This window comes from Hemitrygon akajei, chromosome 9 (assembly GCF_048418815.1).
Source record: "Hemitrygon akajei chromosome 9, sHemAka1.3, whole genome shotgun sequence".
Classification (NCBI taxonomy): domain Eukaryota; kingdom Metazoa; phylum Chordata; class Chondrichthyes; order Myliobatiformes; family Dasyatidae; genus Hemitrygon; species Hemitrygon akajei.
The window spans coordinates 163662591-163685676 of NC_133132.1; the positions used below are offsets into that span (position 1 = coordinate 163662591).

The following is a 23086-nucleotide window of genomic DNA, read 5'->3' on the forward strand; positions in this document are numbered from 1 at the left end:
GAGATGTACAGCTGATTACCAAATAATGCTAGTGTAAGCAGGTTTGCCTCAATGCTTCAAATGTTTTAAATTATAGTCTTGTCATTTTTAAAGTTATTTTAATTTTGACTTGACTATTCACCTGAAATCCCTCTGATACTCAAGTTAAATTGACATCAAGTTTTAGCCTACTGTTTTCATTTGTACGAATATCTTTGATAAACAAGACAGCTTCCAAATCTCCTCAAATTCCTAATGAAATATGGCAAGACAGCGGTTATATTTCTTTCGGAGTGTGAGGAGATTTGGTTTGTCACCAAAAACATTCGCAAGTTTCTACTGATGTGCCGTGGAGAGCATTCTAACTGGCTGCATCACTGTCTGGTATTGGGCGGGGCGGAACGGGGCGGAGGGGGGGGGGTTGTGGGGCTACTGCGCAGGGTTGAAATAAACTGCAGGGAGTTGTAAAACTAGTCGGCTCCATCATGGGCACTGACCTCCGTAGTATCCAGGACATCTTCAAGGAATGATGCCTCAGAAAGGTGGCATCCATCATTAAGGAACCCCATCACAGTGTTCTCATTGTTACCACCAGGAAGGAGTTACAGAAGCCTGAAGGCACACACACACACTCGGTGACTTAGGAACAGCTTCTTCCCCTCTGCCTTGCGATTTCTGAATGGACATTGAACCCGTGAACACTAACTATTTGTTTTTGCTCTTCTTATTTAATTTAACTACTTTTTATATGTACTTTCTGTAATTCGTTTTTTTTCTGTAGTGCTATAACATTGGACTGCTGCCACAAAACGACAAATTTCACGACATATGCCGGTGATATTAAACATGATTCCGATTCTTTGGACTGTGTGTGGAAACCAGAGCGGCCCAAAACAAATCCACGCGGTCACGAGAATAATGTACAAACCCCTTACAGGCAGAGGTGGGGGCTTTTATTTTAGTGTGACTTTTGGCCTGAAATCCATCTGATATTCATGTTAAAGTGATATCAAATTTTAGGCTAGTGTTTTCACTTGTATGAACATAACAGTATTTTGATTAAGCAAGACTGTTTCTATCTAAATACATTTGGGAGCGGGAGGTCATTAGAACATCTACGTGAAGTTTACATTAAATAGCAAAACATAATTGAATGCACGCTACATTTTTTATTTCACCTAATACAATTCTCACTACATATACATATGTCAAAACGCATTTAGAACTGCTCTCCATATACTGACATTGTTCTTTTGTCAAAATTTAAATCAAATTAACTCGGAAGGTTGTATAAACACAAACTCTCTTCATTTACTATCAAGTATCCCTCGCTTCTTTGCCACATATATATTCATTTCGCAGTCATTACTAAACAACAGTGGTGCACTATTTTTCGACGCCTTGTTTTGACGTGGTTTGTTGGACCAAGTATTGATTAGATCATTTCTCCAGAGAGAAATCCGGTGGCAGCTTCTTTTCTACCTTCACCTGGATTGTGTGTTGTATCCTACTTTAACCCTTTACAGTGGGGCTGAAGGCGGTGAGGGTGGGGTGGGGGGTTGGGAGAAAGGCGGGAAGGGTGGGGGCAGAACCTTGGACTGCTGTTTCTGCAGAAGCGCTTGCAGTTACAATCGTTCACAGTCCAAGCCATGTGTCCTGATCCAATCAATGTCACTTCAGCATACACAAAACCGTTTAGCTCTCTTTGTGCCGGCCCTGGGTGTGATCTGAGGCTGATTTTCTTTTAGGGTTTTATCCACTTCGTTCCTTCTCTTTGGGTCATCCTTGGGTTGAAGGTAGTTGTCATGGCAACCAGCAGTTCTATTCCTGTGGAATCGGGCTAGGCGCTTTGGATTCACGTTAAACCAGACTCCCATCGTGTGTGCTTGTGTGTGGGGGGTGGGGGGTGAGGGGCGAGCAAACGGGATTGAAATGCCCGTTGGTACAGGCACCTTGGTCGATCCGAGAGACATCACCCACATCAGAGAGAGTCACCTCCTAGCACCCAGCGGCAGGATCCTGTGCAGAGCAGCCCGACGGCTGAGGGGGGACAGGAGGATATCAATCAATAATTTATCCATGCGTCAATGCGAAGTAATTTGTTTAAGCTACGAAAGATGCGTGATCTCCGGACAGCACAGACAGTCGACCAGCAGAGCAAACTCCCGGGACCGTCGCGATGGCAGATCCAGTCGCTTGCAGCCCAACGCCACCGGTGGAGAAGCTCGTTTAACAAATCACTTCACGTACTCCTTCTTCATCGGCAAGAATCCAAAGTTGAACCTTTTCTCTCCCATTCACTTCTACAGAGAGCGAGACAGACAGAGAGAAAAGGGGTAGAAAAAAATCTTATTCTTCCCATTTCAAGGGTCCACACAGGAGATGCAGCCAATTATATCATAGTAACGAAGCGCGTTTCCCTATCGCCAGCATAAAACACATTCAAGGGAGAGACGCCATTTGATAAACATTTTCGTTGGCGGCGGCTATTTTGTTAGCTATTAGAAGCAGGAATGGTAATCCAAATGTTTGAACAAGTTTCTCGATGAGGCGAATAGAAATGCTTTTGTCCCTGTGTGTATTTCTTCCGGGCATTTTGTTTCTTTGCACTATGATCAGTAAACTAGATCGCAAATCGCCAGCATCAGAAATTACCATCCTTGATTGAAACCCAATTAGCTGTGTGAAGCCATTTAATCCAAGACAGGGGAAGCACTTTAAACCTGTTTAACATGTCACAATTGTAAATATATATATACACACACACACATAATGTGTTTGCATCTCATACCAAATCTAGTACAAACCAATGTGACCAGTAAGAATTCCCAGATTTTCCCTGCACCTTTTCAGCGATATATTTGGCGAGAAAATATTCTTGATTGTTTGCTACATTTTTAAGCCCCTCCCTCGTAGTCTGCGATTGGCGAAGCGCTAGATTCGAAAGGCTGTGATTGGAGGTGCCTGGATTCGGTTGGCGTCATTGCTAAGTACCCCATTCATCTATGCATTTGGGCGTTGGACTCTCTGCATGTTATTAGCGCTCAGGGAGATTTCTCCATTTTGCCCCCTTGTCGAAAAGCAAACGCTACAAATCTAGGATTTTTTATTACCATTGCAACGTGGCCCCTTTCGTCCCCCTTTTTCCTGCGGCTCTGCATAAGGTTTGATTGCAGAGAACTTAAACTTTTTTTTCCTAGGGGTGTGATCCGGCTTTCCCCCCCCTCCACTCCTCCTTCTGTCTGACCGTCCCCGTGTGTGTGTGTGTGTGTGTGTGTGCGTGTGTGAGTGTGTGTGTGTGCGTGTGTGTGTGTGTAGCATTGAAAAGCCAGGCGTCTTTGTTCGCTTTCTTTCTTTCGCTGGCTGGGAGTTTCTTTGTTGTACGAACATGGGAGCCCAATTCTCCAAGAACGCTGCAAATCGTGAAACTGTGGCTGAAAAAGCCGGGGAAGCTGCCGCCGGATCACCTTCTAAAACCAACGGACAGGTTTGTATGCTTTTTACAATAGATTTAGATTTTCCTTTGATTATTTTGATGTCCTGGGTGCTCTTCTTCCTCCTCCCCCCCTCCGCAACTTAGTAGTAACAGAAGAAATTGTTGCATAAAGGCGAGTGTGATATCTAGGGCTCGATCAAACCCTTTTACTCCACGATTTTTATCGTTTGGTAATATTGTTGAACGAAGTGGTAGGGGAAAGGACCACCCCCGCCGTATGAGAAACGTTAACACCAGAATTATGAATGTCTTAAATTGCGGAAAACGTATGTTAAAGTGCAAAATGAGGCTAAAGTATCTGGCCTCGTGTGGTTGAGGGTTGATAGAACGAAGTGTTTCTTCGACCTGGGTTTTGCTGTGAGAATCCTTCACATGTCCAGAACAGTTGCAGCCCGGCTATGGTTGGAGTTGGTCTTGCGTGATCGGTGATACGGTTAGTTGTATTTTCGGTGAGAAGTTGGTGGACTTGGCAGTGAAATTTGTGGAACACCTTTCCGAGTAGAGTTTAAAATTAATCTCCCCTCTCTCTTCCCCCCCCCCCCCCCCAACTGGCTGGTGTGATTCTGTCACCGTACATTGTGACAGTGGGATCACGCTGTTCCGTATATATCTATAGGAGGAACGGTACCAGGAATCGGAGTCATTGGCTCCGTTAAGCTGAAGCTTGGATTCGGTATTTTTTCTCCCCACCTTTGGTTCTATGTGTGAGTGAGTCTCGGTTGGCGCGTCACGGTGGCTGTGCTTAAACTGCCTGCGAGAGGCGCCTGTATCAGCGAGTGACTCGCGGCTGCAACGTCGCGGTCGGGGGCGCCTCCTAGCGCCTCTTTCCCCTTCATCCTCAAACACGGGCAGATGGCATCGCTGCACGTTAGCACCTAATGGGAACACTTGGACAAAAGTCCTCTCTGCCCCCCACCACCATCCCCGATCGCCTCTTTCCAGTTGCCTTGTCCAGGAGGGGGCACGATCGTGTATTATTAAAATAAGAAAATGTTCAATATTGCCCATAACCATGCATTATTGTGTTTGAATGGGCGTGTAATACCATTTGCTACCTTTAATGCAAAATGAACTAGCTTGTGGGGGGTGGGGGGGGGGAGAGGAGTTGAGAGCGAAGGTCGTTTCTCCCTTCGTCCTACTTCAGCGATAACCGTTATCGTCAGATCCTGATTCTGTAACTTTCCAACGGAGGGTTTATTGTGTGTAGCCGCTGGGAACAGAGGTGTTGAGGTACTCCCAGGTGTTGTGTCCATGACCTTGCAGCCGTTTCCACGCCGTGCCCGTTTCACATGCCGCCTCGGCTGCAGAAACAAAGCCCCAACCCTCCTCCTCCACAGTACAATACGTAAGCAGTGCCGGGCCATTTTGTGTACAATGTCGCCTCTCTCCTGGGTGTTTAATAACCCACCATTTTGTTGTTTCTTTCTTCCCCTCTCGCTTTCTGCGATCAGCAAGAGAACGGGCATGTGAAGGTGAACGGAGACGCCTCCCCGGCGGCGGCAGCCGCCGCCCCCTCCGCCTCCGAGGAGCCCGTCGAAAAGGAGGAAGTGCAGGCGAATGGAGCCACCCCGGCCGAGGAGAACAAGGAGCAGCAGCCGCAGCCGAAGGAGGAGGGCGGCGAGGCGGCTGCAGAGGCGGGCAGCAGCAGCACCCCAGCCGCCAAACCCCAGGAGCAGAGTGGGGAGGGGGCGGCGGCCACAGCCGAGGGTGGCACTGCCACCACCCCAGCAGAGGGCGAGGCTCCGGCCAAAGGCGAGGAAGGAGGGGCAGCGGCCACGGCCGCCAGCCCGACCAACAGTGAGACCCCAAAAAAGAAGAAGAAACGCTTCTCTTTCAAGAAGTCCTTCAAGTTGAGCGGCTTCTCCTTTAAGAAAGCCAAGAAGGAAACGGGCGAGAGCGGCGAAGGCGAAGCTGCAGCAGCAGCCACCGCCGCCGCCCCAGCGGCAGCAGCCCCGGCCGAAGCCGAGAAAGAGCTGGGTGCAGCCGCAGAAGCCGGCAGCGCCGAGGAGAGCAAATCCACCCCGGCTGGAGACGCCCCCGCCGCCGCCGCCGCTTCCTCTGCCCCTGCGGCGCCAGCCGAAGCCAAGAAAGAGGAGAGCGCTGCCTCGCCGGAGGCTGAGCCTGAGGAGAAGGCTCCCGAAAGGGTGGACGTACAGGAAGCCAAAGCTCCAGAGGAGCCCAAAGCCAGTGAAGAGAGACCTACGGCAGAGGCGGCCTCGTCTAACCCAGCCCCCGCTGCTGAGGCGCCCACAGCCGAGCAAGACGCTGCAGCGGCGGCCGTACCCGCAGCAGCAGTAGCAGAGCCCGCAGCACCAGAGCCAGCTGTGCCACAGGAAGCACCCTCCGAGTCCAGTCCAGCACCAGCTACCGAGTCGGCAGAGCAAAACCAATAAGAGCCCAAAACTGGAGTGATTATCAAAATGGACCTTTTTTCCATGTTTGTTTGTTGGAGTGGTGCCAGGTACTGGTTTGGAGAACTGTCTGACCAGGGATTTTAAAAAAAAGGCTTTTTTAATTTTTAAAAAAAATCCCAGCGCATTAATTCTGTTACCACCATTCCAACAGGCAGAGATGAGTCCCAAACCTCGCTCTGTCAATTTTTTTTTTGCATCAGTATTACTGTTTTTGCATATTTTGCATTTTATACAAGTTTAATTTTTTTTGGTCAATTATATGGACACGTCCAATGGTGTGGATAATCTGGGTGGGTCAATCCTGGGTGCAGTGTAAATGAAGTAATATTAAAACCACAATGCAGCGGTGTAGTTGCCAAGCAAATGTGCCAGAAACTAATGATGTAAAGGATTAGTCTTTTAAACAAAAATCACATCTCATAAAAGTTATACCATTCAGTTTACAACACTAAATCTAATACAAGAAAACAAGGAATTCCATATCAAGATCAATAGTTTTAGTAATACATTTAAATCATAGAAACTTTTCACTTATCTCATTTTTAGCTGTACAAGTCAACGTGATAAGTAGAAGAAAAAAAAGTTGTATAGGCGTTATTGTTTATTGCTGGTTCATGACCTTGAAAGTGTAATTATGTATTACAGCAGGGTGTTTTTAACTGTGATTATGTATAAATGAAAACTTAATATCAAGAAGCACATGAAGTTTGCAACTCTTCACCCTGCCCCATTTTGTAAAATTGCAGTCATCTTGGAAGATCTTTTAAAAACAATTTTAAATGAAAAGCTGTGATAAGTGGAATGGTTGCTGTTTATATACTGTTGTATGTTTGGTTACAGCAGTCAATGCTTCTTTTTCAGTCGTCTTTGACAATTGGGAAAACTCTTCAGATGCAATGCGTTTCGTGTAGCATCTTGTCTATCATGGTTTTTTGTAAATACTGGAGAAAGTTTGACCAATTTGACTTAGAAATGGAATGTAACTTTGCTTACAAAATTGCTATTAAACTTCTCTGCTTAAGGTGTTCTAATTTTCCGTGAGCACACTAAAAGCAAAAATAAATGTGAATAAAGTTTCAACTTCAGTGTTTTTTTTTTAATTTGAAAGTTCTGTTGACTTTGTGCAGTTTAGAAAGACGCATGGTTCGCGGCTATACTTGAAATGGTAGTCTGCTCTGTTGGGGCTGATGTGCTCAGGAGGAAGGTGATAACAGAGGGTAGAAAATGTGGGATGCTTAAAGTGTCTGCCTCATTTGCTTGAACAGATTCTGAGCTGTGCCTACCTTGAAGTTTGGGAGCTCAGTTAGGTCCTCTCCCATTGCTTCCCCCTCTGACTTTCGACCATATGCTCCATCTTGTACTCCTCCTCTTCTCCCCCCCCCCCCCCACTTTCAGTAAGTATATCAAATAGTTAAGATGAGCAGTACAAAAATAGACTTTTAAAAAAAAGTAGTGAAGTAGTGTTCATGTGTTCAATGTCCATTCAGAAATTGGATGGCAGAAGGGAAGAAGCTGTTCTTGAATCACTGAGTATGTGCTTCAGGATTCTGTACCTCCTTCCTGTTGGTAACAATGAGACATATTGGGTGGTGGGGGCCCTTAAATGATGGGCACTACTCCTTGCAGGTGTCTTGGATGCTACCCATGCTAGAGCTAACTTTACAAGTTTGTGATGAAGGGCCTTGGCCCAAAACATCAAATTTGTAAATGATGCCTAAACGGAGTTCCTCCATCATTTAGTGTGTGTGTGTGTGTGTTACACCTGGCAGTTTTCTGTCCATTATACACATCCTACAGTGTATTTTAATGTACCATGTGCACCCAAGAAGTAATGTAATTTTTAACTGTTAATTGATTGTGTGTTTTCTAGCATGCTGGAAATCTGATCCAAACATTGATGGGAAACCAGTAGGTATGCAAGATCTAATCAGTGACAATAATACAGCACCATTGGTGTTTGAATATTTACTTACTATTCAGCAATACCATTTTTGCTTATCAGGTGATAGGTTTTTTTTACTGGCAAGTAGAAATTGTAGTGATTTAAATTTTAGTACACATCTTTTGGAAGCCAATTCTATGAAGCTTAACATTGAACATGTGCCAACAGTTAGTAAATTCAAGCCAAGTCCTAAGTAGGAATGCATTCTTTTGGGAGTTGGTGCTTTGCTGTGATAAATTATGCTTGAGGTACATAGAAAGGATATGAGCAATTTATACATTCCAGTGTACGTGGCTTTATGCAGCTAACTTAATGTTGAGAAATTAGATGTTTGAATAACTTCAAGATAATGAGTTACTATTTTGGAATTTAACACTACATTGTTATGCTTCTAGTCCTTGCGAAGCTGAGGATGAACGGGCCTCCCAGCTGCTGTAGCCATACATGTTCCTGCTTTTCATCGCCTAATTTGTTATCTCCCTTCATATTTTGATATAAATTGGTAATATTGTCAGCCAAAATTGAACATTAAATTTTCTTGTCAGCTTTTATTGATGCAAGTTATCATGTAGACTGAAATTCCTTCAACCACTCTCGAACCTTTGTTTTATAGGAGGAAGAGGGGTTTTGAATGTGGTCTCAATTAGTTTCCTGAACAGATGCTAAGTATTTCCCTCCCCTCCCCTCCCCCACACCCAATTCCTTTCCCTGGCTGGAAGGTATCTAACTTTGTAATGGCTCATATATAGCTATTTAGAACTTGGTCGCAGTGGTAGCGAGGCTTGTCATGTTGCAGTAGTACTGAGGTTTTTTCTCTTTGTTACCTCCCACTGGAAAATAGTCCTGGGGTAACTGGGATTTAAAATGTTTCTGTTTGAATTCTTTAGGAAGCTGGGCAATCTCCAATTGGATCAAGTTTAACTTTAAATGAAAGGCATTTACAACAGTAATCAGTTTGGGTGGTTTTGCAATCTGCGCTACAATTTTAAAAACTAAATCCTAGAATGAGATTGATTATTTCAGGTGAACGCAAATAATTGTGGATTTAATCCCCTGTTGCGTATTCTAAATCTACTTGAAATTTATAATTATATACAAATCAATCTGAAGTGTAATGGTCCCACAATCTTTAAACTCACGTTGATTAGGATTGCATGATTAAAAGCTACAAATTAGGCCTGGCTAATTACACAATATTGTGCAAAAATCTTTGGCACGTTAAAAGAAATTCTGTGAAGTGAAGATGCTTTCAAAAAAGAAATTTCTAAATATCAAAAAGTTTAAAAAAACAAATCAATATTTGATGTGACCATCTTTAAAACTGCGTCAATTCTGCTGGGTAGACCATCGTATGGTTTTATAAGAATATCAAAATTGGTAGGATTGTATCAAGCCATCTTGGAGAATGTGCTACTGTTCCTCTGCAGACTTTGGCTGTGTCTCTTGCTTGTCTCCAGGTAATCTCACTCTCTGATGTTGCGATCAGGCTTCTGGAGACCATACTATCTGAAACTAATATTAAAAAAGCACTAAAGTGCTCGGACTTTTTGCACAGTACTGGATCTTTTAATTTTCTAGCACAAATCTGTTTACCTTTATTGATCATGAACCCTAATACCCTAATAATAAACCCCATACAGTTTACAATGAACACAAAAACATTTCCCTTTGGATAGATCTAAAGTATTGTCTAGATTTAAATCTTTAATCTGTGCTATTTGGGATATCAATTCAATTTAGCAAATTTTGTTACAAATTCTGACATGAATTTCTTAGTCGCCAGAGTTCATTCCTGTTGGTATTGAGACTGAATGTGATTTATTTCCCATATCACATTCTGTTGGATAAGAACAATTTCTGCAATTTATAACCATATAACAATTACAGCACAGAAACAGGCCATCTCGGCCCTTCTAGTCCATGTCGAGTACTTACTCTCACCTAATCCCACTGACCCGCACTCAGCCCATAACCCTCCCTTCCTTTCCTGTCCATATACCTATCCAATTTTACTTTAAATGACAATACCGAACCTGCCTTTACCACTTCTACTGGAAGCTCATTCCACATTTTGATTCTTAACCTTTCTTTTAAACCATATGAAATGCACAGCTAATTTAATTACTTAGGAAAATAACACATTTAAGTAAGTTCATGATGGGACATCACAAGCAAATATGGAGGTGAGGACTGGTGGTTAGTAAGATTTTAAGCACTTTAAGCATGTAGTTTTAACAAGGCTAAGCAAATTTAAGAAAATCGTTGGCTATTAAATGCATTATTAACATTTTATTTCAGTTTAATAGTGTGAGTTTTCTTGTCTGGCTCAAACATACTCCATCTAGTGACGACAATTTGTCTTGATCCTTGGGACCCCGAAATACAAAACTAATAATAGGGTATGTGGTACAACAGAGAATTGATAAATTCTTGGGAAATGGTAGAGAGTTGTTTTTCCAAAATCTGTGTTAAGGCTTGGTCAAAAAATTACAGATTGTATTGAGTGCTTTCTCAAGTATAGATAGCTTCTGGTTGTTTTTCTCTTCTGGGGAAATTTAATGAGGTATCAGTGGATGCATGGATTTATTCACTTCATTGAGATACAGGGCAGAATAGACCCTTCTGGCCCATCAAGGCATTCTGCCCTGCAATCCCTGATTTAACTCTAGTCTGATCACGGGGCAATTTACAATGACCAATTAACCTACCAGCCAGCATGTCTTTGGACTGTGGGAGGAAACTGGAGCACCTAGAGGAAACCCACGCAGTCATGGAGAGAATGTACAAACCCTTTACAGACTGCGGTGGGAATTGAACCCAGATCTCTGGCTTTGTAAAGTGTTGAGCTAACCTGTACGCAACTGTGCTGCCTTGATGATTTTGGTCACTGACCAATTTGAACAGAGTCACCTATTTGGCAACAGTTATTCTGTATTACAAATGGTAGGTGAAATGTACAAACTTGGGACTCCCTTTGCTAGCTCTCTAATCTTTTGACTTGTCAAAATGCAACCACTGCAGTTCTGTTGATATGCAGGAAGCATAGGGACCAACTAGAACACCAGCTTCAACCACCAATGATCAGATAAGAACAGAGGGAATGGCAGGAGGAGGCCATCTGGCACATCAGGCCTGCTCCACCATTCAATAAGATCATTGCTGATCTAGCCATAGCCTTTAATGAGGAAATAACTCACACAAAATGCTGGAGAAACTCAGCAGGCCCGGCAGCATCTCTGGACTGGAATAAACAGTTGGCATTTCAGGTCGAGATCCTTCAGGACCTATGGTAACACTTTATGGCATTAACTGATTATAGATTTGATAATATTGTCTTACCAATTCCTCAACATTGATGCTGCCTCCAGCATTTTGTGTGTTGCTCGGGATTTCCAGCATCAGCAGAATCTCCTGTATTTAATGAGGTAGCCTCCACTGCTTCCCTGGCAGAGAATTCCACAGTTTCACTACTCTGGGGAATAAGTTTCTCCTCATCTCCATCCTAAATCTGTTCCCACAAATCTTGAGGCTATGCCTCCTAGTTCTAGTCTCGCATAACAATGGAAACATTTAGTGAAATACTGGAGCATCTATGGAGGTAGTTAACTTCCTGTCCTCTTATCAGAGCTATCCAATATGTCATTTCAAGTTTTGATATTTGCAGCTTTCTTTCAAAGCTGCTTTAGGAATAGTATAGACTGAAAGACCAGGGGAATTGCTTTATTCTCACTTTGAAAGGATGACAATTTCAGAATAAGATCTTGGTGCACTTTTATACTTTCCACAGATCATAATCAAATTGGCCAAAGGTAAGTTGCAAACATATGTATGGGGTTACAAACTGATATGTGAGCTTTTATCAGAACTGCACTATAGCTAAACCATACTCAGTGATGTCATGAAACTGGCTATGGACTTAATCTTGGGCTGCCTTAATTGAGAAAACTTGTTTGCTTTGATATTCTACAGTTCATTAGGTTGATGTAATTAATGAACACTGCAATGAGATGATGCTTGCTTCATCTGCTACATCAATGCTGAAACATTGGTTATACCACCCAATATCTATACAATTAAATGCTACATAAGCCCTCTGGGATCTGAACTAAGTATAATTTTCATAACCTTCCCTTTGGTATTATTTTGCAGTTTATTTAGTGAGTATAACAAAATATGGAAATTATTTGATGTCATGGGTAAACTTATTCTCACAAAAGATAGAGCAGATAGGTATAGCTCTTTGGGTAGGACACATAGGGTTAGACCAGAGAAAGGCAACTGTTTTAGAATGGAGAAGAAATGTGACTTTGACCGTAGACCGATTGGTGCCAGACTGCAGGGTTTGAGGATCTCAGATGCTGCTGAACTCCTGAGACTTCCACACACAGCAGTCTCTAGAGTTTACAGAAAACAGTGCAAAACAAAAAAACATTCAGAGTCAGCAGTCCTGCAGGCAAAAATGCTTTGCTCATAAGAGAGGTTAGAGGACAATAGCTAGGTGGGTTCAAGCTGACAATAACTCAAATACAATAACCATGTGTTACAACAGTGATGTGCAGAAGAGCATATCTGAACACACAACACATTGAAGCCTGAAGTACATAGGCTGTAAGGGCAGAAGACGAATGCACACGGATGCTTTGTTAGGTACAGAAGGTGCCTATCATTGTAGTTGTCAATCGTTTCTGTTGCCACCTATCCCCACCCACTAATGGATTTTCAACAGCCAGTCATGATAGTGGGCCCCAGCTGAGCACAAATAAATAAAAATATTCTAACAAAAATAAGTCTGAATTCTGATGTAATAATTCCCTAAAGCAAACCCCAGGGAGTGTGCTCTCAGTTGTTTTGTTTTTTCTGGCCCTGTTGTCTGTGTAGTTCTTTATATTCCCTAGTCTAAGATGCAAACATCTATTTAATACATTTGCACTCTATCTATCATATATTTATTTTTATATATATATATAGATAAAATACCCCCTCACACATTTTGGGAGGTAGAATAAAGATTGTGATGGGTTGATTGACACAAACAAGTGATTGTAGTGCCGCCTCTTGAACAAAGTAAATTTGTTAAAGAACAATATGGAAGATTGAGAGATGTTTTACTGGTATTCAAAATTATGAGGGGTATAGATAGGGTAAGTGCAAGCAGGCTTTTTTCACTAAGGTTGGTTGGGACTACAACCAAAGGTCATGGGTTAAGGGTGAAAGGTGAAATGCTTAAGGGGAGACTTCACTCAGAGGGTCATGAGAATCTGGAACAAGATACCAGCGCAACTGGTGCAAGGGAGCTGGATTTCAATATTTATTCGTAGATTGGACAGTAGGGGTATGGAGGGCCAATGTGGCCTGTTTCTGTGCTGTACTTTTCTATGACTCTATAACATGTATGCTACCATATACTAACTTGAGATTCATTTAACCTGCAGGCATTTGCAAGAAAATAAAAATTCAAGAGAATTTGGGAAAATCTATACATAAACAAAGACTCAGAAATTGGTGCAAGTGATGGCAATTTTGCAAGTAAGAATAATACCAAGAAAGTGAGTTGTAAAGATACTTGAAAGTGAGTTCATAGGTTGTGGGATCAGTTCAGATTTGTGGTTGTTGAAGTTATCCATACTGAGTCAGGAGCCTGATGGTTGGAGGATAATAATTGTTGCAGATCCTAATGGTGTGGGATCTAAGATTCCTGTTTAATGGTGGAATTGAGATAAGGGCATAGCCTGGATGGTGGGAGGCTTTGAAAAGTGAGAACTGAACATACTAGGAGAGGTATAATTTAAAAATGCTGGAAATGAGACTAAAGTGCCTAATCATCTGAAAAAGTCAAAATCAGGACACAAGAAATTGTGCAGATGCTGAAAATACAGAGTAACAAACACAAAATGCTGGAAGAAATCAGCAGGTCAAGCAGCATTTAAGGGAATGAATAAAGAGTCAAAATCTTGGGTTAAGACCCTTCATTAGGATTGGAAAAGAAGGGGAAAGAAGTCAGAAATAGTATTGGAACACAGCCTACACTCCTGTGTTTAAGTCTCCTAGATGGGTCAAGTACCCACCTTTTCACGGAAGAAGGCTACTACCATCTTAGCTAAGGGTGATACAATGAACTTAAGCCTTTCCACTTCAGAAGAGCCCATCTGATCTAGAAACATAGAAAACCTACAGCAAGCATAATACAGCCCCTTCTGCCACAATGCCGAGCCGAACATGTACTTACTTTAGAAATTATCTAGGGTAACCCATAGCCCATTTTCCAAACCTACACCACTGTGGCCGGCAGCCCATTCCACGTACTCACTACTCTGCACAAGAAGCTTACCACTGACATCTCCTGTGTACCTACTTACAAGCACCTTAAAACTATGTCCTCTTGTGTTAGCCATTTCAGCCCTGGGAAAAAGACTCTGACTATCCACAGGATCAATGCCTTTCATCATCTTATACACCTCTATCAGGTCACCTCTCATCCTCCGTTGCTCCAAGGAGAAAAGGCCAAGTTCACCCAACCTACTCTCATAAGGCATGCTCCCCAATGCAGGCAACATCCTTGTAAATCTCCTTTGCACCCTTGCTATACTTTCCACATCCTTCCTTTAGTGAGATGACCAGAACTGAGCACAGTACTCCAAGTGGGGTCTGACCAGGGTCCTGTATAGCTACAACATTACATCTCGGTTCCCAAACTCAATCCCACGATTCATGAAGGCCAATGCACCATATGCCTTCTTAACCACAGAGTCAACCTGCACAGCAGCCTTGTGTCCTATGGACTCAGAGCCCAAGATCCCTCTGATCCTCCACACTGACAAGGGTCTTACCATTAATACTATATTCTGCCATCATATTTGACCTACCAAAATGAACCACCTCACACTTATCTGGGTTGAACTCCATCTGCCACTTCTCAGCCCAGTTTTGTATTCTATCGATGTCCCTCTGTAACCTCTGACGGCCCTCCACACTGTCCACAACACCGCCAACTTTTGTGCCATCAGCAAATTTACTAACCCATCCCTCCACTTCCTCATCTAGGTCATTTATAAAAATCACAAAGAAACGGGGTCCCAGAACAGATCCCTGAGGCACACCACTGGTCACCGACCTCCATGCAGAATATAACCCGTCTACAACCACTCTTTGCCTTCTGTGGGCAAGCCAGTTCTGGATCCACAAAGCAATGCCCCCTTGGATCCCATGCCTCCTTACTTTCTCAATAAGCCTTGCATGGGGTACCTTATCAAATGCCTTGCTGAAATCCATATACTCTACATCTACTGCTGTACCTCCATCAATGTGTTTAGTCACATCCTGAAAAAAATCAATCAGTTTCGTAAGGCACGACCTGCCTTTGACAAAGCCATGCTGACTATTCCTAATCATATTATACCTCTCCAAATGTTCATAAATCCTGCCTCTCAAGATCTTCTCCATCATCTTACTTATCACTGAAGTAAGATTCACTGGTCTATAATTTCCTGGGTTACCTCTACTCCCTTTCTTGAATAAGAGAACAACATCTGCAACCCTCCAATCCTCCGGAACCTCTCCCGTCCCCATTGATGATGCAAAGATCATTGCAAGATGCTCAGCAATCTCCCACAATAGCCTGGGGTGTATCTCATCCAACTTGATGCTTTCCAAAAGCTCCAGCACATCGTCTTTCTTAATGTCTGTATGCTCAAGTTTTTCAGTCCACTGTAAGTCATCCCTACAATCACCAATGTCCTTTTCCATAGTGAATACTGAAGCAAAGTATTCATTAAATACCTCCTTCGGTTCCATACACACTTCCACTGTCACACTTGATTGGTCCTATTCTCTCACGTCTTATCCTCTTGCTCTTCACATACTTATAGAATGCCTTCGGGTTTTCATTAATTCTATTTGCCAAGGCCTTCTCGTGGCTCCTTCTGGCTCCTAATTTCATTCTTAAATTCCTTCCTGGTAGCCTTATAACTTTCTAGATCTCTATCATGATCTATTTTTTGAACTTTTCGTAAGCTTTTCTTTTCTTCTTGACTAGATTTTCAACAGCCTTTATACACCATGGTTCCTGTACCCTACCATTCTTTCCCTGACTCATTAGAATGTACCTATGCAGAACCCCACGCAAATATCCACTGAATATTTGCCACATTTCTGCCATACATTTTCCTGGGAACATCTGCTCCCAATATATACTTCCAAGTTCCTGCCTGATAGCTTCATATTTCCCCTTACTCCAATTAAACTTGGCTGCTCCTATCCCCCTCCAATGCTGTGGTAAAGGAGATAGAAATGTGATCACTATCTCCAAAATGCTCTCCCACTAAGAGACCTGACACCTGACCAGGTTCATTTCCCAATACCAGATCAAGTACAGCCTCTCCTCTTGTAGGCTTATCTACATATCGTGTCAGGAAACCTTCCTGAACACACCTAACAAACTCCACCCCATCTAAACCCCTTGCTCTAGGGAGATGCCAATCAATATTGGGGAAATTAAAAGCTCCCATAACGACAAACCTGTTATTATTTCACCTTTCCAGAATCTGTCTCCCTATCTGAGCTTCGATGTCCCTGTTACTATTGGGTGGTCTATAAAAAAACACCCAGTAGAGTTGTTGACCATAGGACCATAAGACGATAAGATACAGGAGTGGAAGTAGGCCATTTGGCCCATCGAGTCTGCTCCGCGATTTAATCATGAGCTGATCCAATTCTTCCAGCAATCTCCACTCCCCTGCCTTCTCCCTATACCCTTTGATGCCCTGGCTAATCAAGAACCTATCTATCGCTGCCTTAAATGCACTTAATGACTTGGCCACCACAGCCACTCATGGAAACAAATTCCACAGATTCACCCTCCTCTGACTGAAGTAATTTCTCTGCATCTCAGTTCTAAACGGACATCCTTCAATCCTGAAGTCATGCTCTCTTGTCCTAGAATCCCCTACCATGGGAAATAACTTTGCCATATCTAATCTGTTCAGGCCTTTTAACATTCAGAATGTATCTATGAGATCCCCCCATCATTCTCCTGAACTCCAGGGAATACAGCCCAAGAGCTGCCAGACTTTCCTCATACGGTAACCCTTTCATTCCTGGAATCATTCTCGTGAATCTTCTCTGAACCCTCTCCAATGTCAGCATATCCTTTCTAAAATAAGGAGCCCAAAACTGCACACAATACTCCAAGTGTCATCTCATGAGTGCCTTATAAAGCCTCAACATCACATCCCTAGAAAAAGGACCTTCCTATTTCTAACTTCCACCCACAGAGACTCAGTAGACAATCCCTCCATGACTTCCTTCTTTTCTGCAGCCGTTACACTATCTCTGATCAACAATGCCATGCCCCCACCTCCTTTGCCTCCCTCCTTGTCCTTTCTGAAACACATAAAGCCTGGCACTCGAAGTAGCATTCCTGCCCCTGATCCATCCAAGTCTCTGTAATGGCCACCACATCATATCTCCAAGTACTGATCCATGCTTCAAGCTCATCCGCTTTGTTCATGATTCTCCTTGCACGTTTCTGAGCTGCATTTTGTCCTCTGTGTGATGCATCAGAACTGATGAAGGGCCTTGGCCCTTAAGCAGGAACCTACCATGGTTCCTGTACGCTACCAATGTTCATTTCCCTCCATAGATGACTAGTTAAATTCCCTCCAAAATTTTGTGTGCTGCTCTAGATTTTCAGCAAATGCAGCATCTCCTCAGTCTGTGCTGGAGGAAGCACCACTCACAGCTGGCCAAATCATGAAGGACATAGCCATCAGATTAGCTTTGTAGTAAGTAGTGAATTAACAAAAAAGATAAACCTTTCATGCTTGTTCTTACTAATTGACCTATTATCAATTTACTCCTCTATGGCTGCATGAGAGAACCAATCATCACATCATTCTGATATAGCTGGCTCAAACTGAGGAAACCTTCCTTCATTTTGTTTGGTACTGCGATCAAGTTGTTAGAAGAAGCTGGATTTCACCTGAATCTATAATCCCATAACCTGTTACAGCCTACACTTTACTGTTAGTACCAGGCCAGATAGGAACAGCTGACAGGCAGGAGGCAGCGAGTGGGAATAAAAGGGGCCTTTTCTGGTTGACTGCCAGTGACTAGTGGTGTTTCTCAGGGGTCAGTACTGGGACTGCTACTTTTCACATTGTTTGTCAATGATTTAGGTAATGGAACTGATGGTTTTGGGGCAATGTTTGTAGATGATACGAAGATAAGTGGAGGGGTAGGGATTGCAGCAGGACTTAGATAAATTGGAAGAATGGGCAAAAAAGTGGCAGATGGAAATGTATGATAATACATTTTGGTAAAGGGAATAACTTGTGTACTATTATCTAAATGGAGAGACAGTTCAAACGTCAGAGGTGCAGAGGGACCTAGGAGTCCTCTTGCAAGACTTCCAGAAGGTTAATTTACAGGTTGAGTCTGTGGTAAAGGCGGCAAATGCAATGTTGGCATTTATTTCAAGGGGAATAGAATATAAAAGCAAGGAGATAACGCTGAGCCTTTATAAGACACTAGTCAGGATGCATTTGTCAAGGCAAGTCAAGTCAAGTCACTTTTATTGTCATTTCAACCATAACTGCTGATACAGTACATAGTAAAAACGAGACAACGTTTTTCAGGACCATGGTGTTACATGACACAGTACAAAAACTACACTGAACTACGTATAAAACAACACAGACAAAGCTACACTAGACTACAGACCTACACAGGACTGCATAAAGTGCACAAAACAGTGCAGGCATTGCAATAAATAATAAACAAGGCAACAGGGCAGTAAGGTGTCAGTCCAGGCTTTGGGTATTGAGGAGTCTGATAGCTTGGGGGAAGAAACTGTTACATAGTCTGGCAGTGAGAGCTCGAATGCTTTGGTGCCTTTTCCCAGACGGCAGGAGGGAGAAGAGTTTGTATGAGGGGTGCGTGGGGTCCTTCATAATGCTGTTTGCTTTGTGGATGCAGCGTGTAGTGTAAATGTCCATAATGGCGGGAAGAGAGACCCTGATGATCATCTCAGCTGACCTCACTATCCGCTGCAGGGTCTTGCGATCCGAGATGGTGCAATTTCCGAACCAGGCAGTGATGCAGCTGCTCAGGATGCTCTCAATACAACCCCTGTAGAATGTGATGAGGCTGAGGAGAGGGAGATGGACTTTCCTCAGCCTTTGCAGAAAGTAGATACACTGCTGGGCTTTCTTTGCTATGGAGCTGGTGTTGAGAGACCAGGTGAGATTCTCCACCAGGTGAACACCAAGAAATTTGGTGCTCTTAATGATCTCTACTGAGGAGCCATCGATGTTCAACGGGGAGTGGTCGTTCCATGCCCTCCTAAAGTCAACAACCATCTCTTTTGTTTACATTCAGAGACAGGTTGTTGGCTCTGCACCAGTCCATTAGCTGCTGCGCCTCTTCTCTGTAAGCTGACTGGTCGTTTTTGCTGATAAGACCCACCACAGTCGTGTCATCAGCGAACTTGATGATATGGTTCGAGCTGTGTGTTGCAGCACAGTCATGGGTCAGCAGAGTGAACAGCAGTGGACTGAGCACACAGCCCTGGGGGGGCCCCGTGCTCAGTGTGATGGTGTTGGAGATGCTGCCTCCGATCCGGACTGACTGAGGTCTCCCAGTCAGGAAGTCTAGGATCCAGTTGCAGAGGGAGGTGTTCAGGCCCAGTAGGCTCAGTTTTCCAATCAGTTTCTGAGGGATGATTGTGTTGAATGCTGAACTGAAATCTATGAACAGCATTCGAATGTACATGTCTTTTTTGCCCACGTGGGTGAGGGCCAACTGAAGGTTGGTGGTGATGGTGTCATCTGTTGAGCGGTTGGGATGGTACACAAACTGCAGGGGGTCCAGTGAGGGGGGCAGCAGGGTCTTGATATGCCTCATGACGAGCCTCTCAACACTTCATGACAATGGATGTGAGTGCAACGGGACAGTAGTCATTTTGGAGTTATTGTCAACAGTTTTGGGCGCCTTAACTCAGAAAGGATGTGTTGTCATTGGAGAGAGTCCCGAGGAGGTTCATGAAGATGATTCTGGGAATGAAGGGGTTAACATGTGAGAACCATTTGGCAGCTTTGGGCCTGTATTCACTGGAATTTAGAAGAATGCAGGGGGATCTCATTGAAACCTAACAAACGTTGAAAGGACTAGACAGGGTGGATGTGGAGAGGATCCACATCCTGGCTGGGGTATCCAGAACCAAATGGCGTAGCCTCAGAATTGAGGGGTGACCTTTTTAGAACAGAAACAAGGAGGAATTTTTTTAGCCAGAAAGTAGTGAATCTGTGGAATGCTCTGCCACAGACTGCGGTGGAGGCCAAATCCCTGGGTGCATTTAATGCGGAGCTCGATAGTTTCCTGATCAGTCGGGGCATCAAAGGATATGGCGAGAAGGCTGTATGGGGTTGAGTGGGATCTGGGATCTGCCATGATGGAAAGGCTGAGCAGACTCGTTGGGTTGAATGCCCTGATTCTGCTGATGGTATAATGGTCTTAAGGACTCCAGCTCTGGATTTTCCTCTTGGGGTTTACTCCTGAAGCATTCACAATTAGTGGGAATAGCAACAAGATAGCGGAGGTTAGAGATCAGAGTTTTCCTTATTATTTAGACAATTATAGGTCCTTAATTAGCCATGGTGTCAAAGGTTACAGGGATAAGGAAGGAAAATGGGGTTGAGAGGGACAAATCAGCCATGATGGAATGGTAATGCAGACTTAATGGGCTGAATGGCCTAATTCTGCTCCTCGGTCTTATAGTCCAATTTGCTGATTTTATGTCTTAAGCTCAGAACGTAAACAGAGACAGGAGCAATGTTGGAATGTACTGCCTTCAGTTCAATGCTTTTGCTGCTCAGGCATCAAATTATATCCCCCCCACAGGCAGAGACAACTTCCACTTCCTCCCACTATTCACTGACAGCCAGAGAGTGTTAACTAGCAATAAGCTGACGAGCCCCATCTGCCAATAGGGACTGGTTTTAAGGTGCATATATGGTCAGATTTAGACCATTTGGCCCATCAAGTATAGTTTGCTATTCAGTTATGGTTATTTTTTCAATCCTGTTCTCCTGCCTTCTCCCTGTAATCATTAACTTCCTTACTGATCAAAAAAGCTTTCCATTCCTGCCTGAAATACACCCCGTGACTTGGTCCCCACAGCCATCTGTGGCAAAGATCCATCACCCTTCATGTTCATAACATGATGAGCAGTTCTCCTTCAATGCAGGGTTCAGAAAAGGATATTTAACATTACCATACCAAATGAGCCTCAGACTGACAAACCTGCAACAACACTGGCTAGAATATCCCACAAGATCAGCATCAGATCAAACTTGCCATATTGTACATGCAGTTGGAGAATCGAGCAAATAACACCAGGATGAGGTTTCAGCAACGATCCACCTGCAACTGAATTGATGCCAAATACCAAGTTCAAGCATTCGCAGCCACTTTGAGATTGAACTGGAAAGCGAAAGGTTTCCCTGCAGAGGTTGTCAGTAGCGCAGGAAACAGGCTTCATTACCATAGCCATTACCATAGACCCAGACAAAGTCTAGGCTGTGATACTCAAGACAAAGCTGAGCTTCAAGATAAGTTGTCCCACAATAACTACAATGGGACAGTGGTGCAGCAGGCACACCATAAGACATGGGAGCAGAATTAAGCCATTTGGCCCTGCATGAGAACTCCCAAACCCTTTTGCATCTCATATATTTGAATTTTCTTCCTGCTTAGAAAATAGTCTAACAGCATAAGACCAATAAGATATAGGAGCAGAATTAGGCCATTCAATCCATTGAGTTTGCTCTGCCATTTCATCATGGCTGATCCAATTTTACTCTCAGCCCCAATCGTCCCTTCATGCCCTGCCCAATCAATAATCTATAAATCTCTGTCTTAAATACAGATAAAGACTTGGCCTCCACAGCTGCCTGTGGCAAAGAATTCCACAGATCCATGACTCTCTGGCTTAAGAAATTGCTCCTCATCTCCGTTCTAAATGGACGCCCCTCTATTCTAAGGCTGTGTCCTCTGGCCTTAGATTCTCACATGATAGGAAACATCCTCTCCACGAGCACCCTAGCACTCTATATTGGACACACAACCACCTGATTCAACAAGCCATTAGCCTTTAGATGAAGCAGGGCTCCTTGTGGTCAGACCCATCAATATATTTGTTGTTGTTCAGTCACTTAGTCCAGTCCAACTTTTCATGACCTCATGAACCATAGGGTCCATAGGGTTTTCATGGCAAGATATAGAAGTAAATTTCTTCCGTGCAGGTACTGCTGCTGCACTGGTTGGGACCCAGCTGGGTTTGAACTCAGGACCATCTGGCTTAAAGTCGAGTGCTGATGCCACTACACCATCAGCCGGGCCCATCAATATATGGACATACCCTAAAGAACAGAATATACCACCCTGGGTGGCAAGGTAGCGTATTGCTTAGCACGACGCTTTACAGTACAAGTGACCCAGGTTCAATTCCCACCACTCTCTGTAAAGAGTTTTTTACAGCTTTCCTCTGAATACTCGTTTCCTCCCACAGTCCAAGGACATACGGGTTGGTAGATTAATTGGTCATTGTAAATTGCCCCGCGATTAGGTTAGTGTTAAATTGGGGGTTGCTTGCGGTGTGGCTCAGCAACCAATTAACCTACTAACCTGTGCATCTTTTGACCATGGGAGGAAACTGGAGCACCCGGAGGAAACCTCATGCGGTCACAGGGAGAATGTACAGACAGTGGCGGGAATTGAACCCAGTTGACTGGCACTGCAATGGCGTTACACAGACCGCTACACTACCCCGCCACCCCACTATTGGATTCTTCTCCAGTGACTCAGGTAGGTTCAAGCCCTTTGAACGCCTGTCTATTTGCAGTAGGAGGGCAAATATTTGCTTGATATGTGCATACTGGGTATTAAACAGATCATGATCATCAATGTTCCCTTTAAGGTGTGCGTGTGTGTGAGCACCCACACGTATCTTTTGCTCTTAGCACACAAAGGAATTTAAGCTGCGTGCCAAACCTTGTCCACTAGAGAAAGCAGGATCTCCCGGTGGCCACACATTTTAATTACATGTCCCATTCCCAGTCTGATATGTCTATCCACGGCCTCCTCTACTGTCAAGATGAAGCCACACTCAAATTGGAGAAACAACACCTGATATTCCATCTGGGTAGCCTCCAACCTGATGGCATGAACATTGACTTCTCTAACTTCCGTTAATGCCCCTCC

General features: G+C 43.7%; 1 protein-coding gene and 1 long non-coding RNA gene across 2 annotated transcripts; one reads left to right on the top strand and one right to left on the bottom strand.

Annotated features, from left to right (window-relative positions):
- Positions 1–895: 895 nt before the first annotated feature.
- LOC140733712 (uncharacterized) lies at positions 896–2862 on the bottom strand. The gene is made up of 2 exons (XR_012100336.1): positions 2771–2862; positions 896–2282 (listed from the first exon to the last, which is right to left on the bottom strand). It is a non-coding gene; the product is annotated as an uncharacterized lncRNA (long non-coding RNA).
- On the top strand, positions 2282–6969 carry marcksa (myristoylated alanine-rich protein kinase C substrate a). The gene is made up of 2 exons (XM_073057416.1): positions 2282–3466; positions 4927–6969. Exons 1-2 carry the CDS (start codon positions 3368–3370, stop codon positions 5866–5868), a joined length of 1041 nt encoding a protein of 346 aa, XP_072913517.1. The 5' UTR covers positions 2282–3367; the 3' UTR covers positions 5869–6969.
- Positions 6970–23086: the final 16117 nt, after the last annotated feature.

Bases quoted from the DNA above. Each gene is read 5' to 3' on its own strand.
- marcksa (XM_073057416.1), top strand. From the start codon at position 3,368: ATGGGAGCCCAATTCTCCAAGAACGCTGCAAATCGTGAAACTGTGGCT. The intron at 3,467-4,926 runs GTTTGTATGCTT...TTCTGCGATCAG, and splicing joins CTTCTAAAACCAACGGACAG to CAAGAGAACGGGCATGTGAA.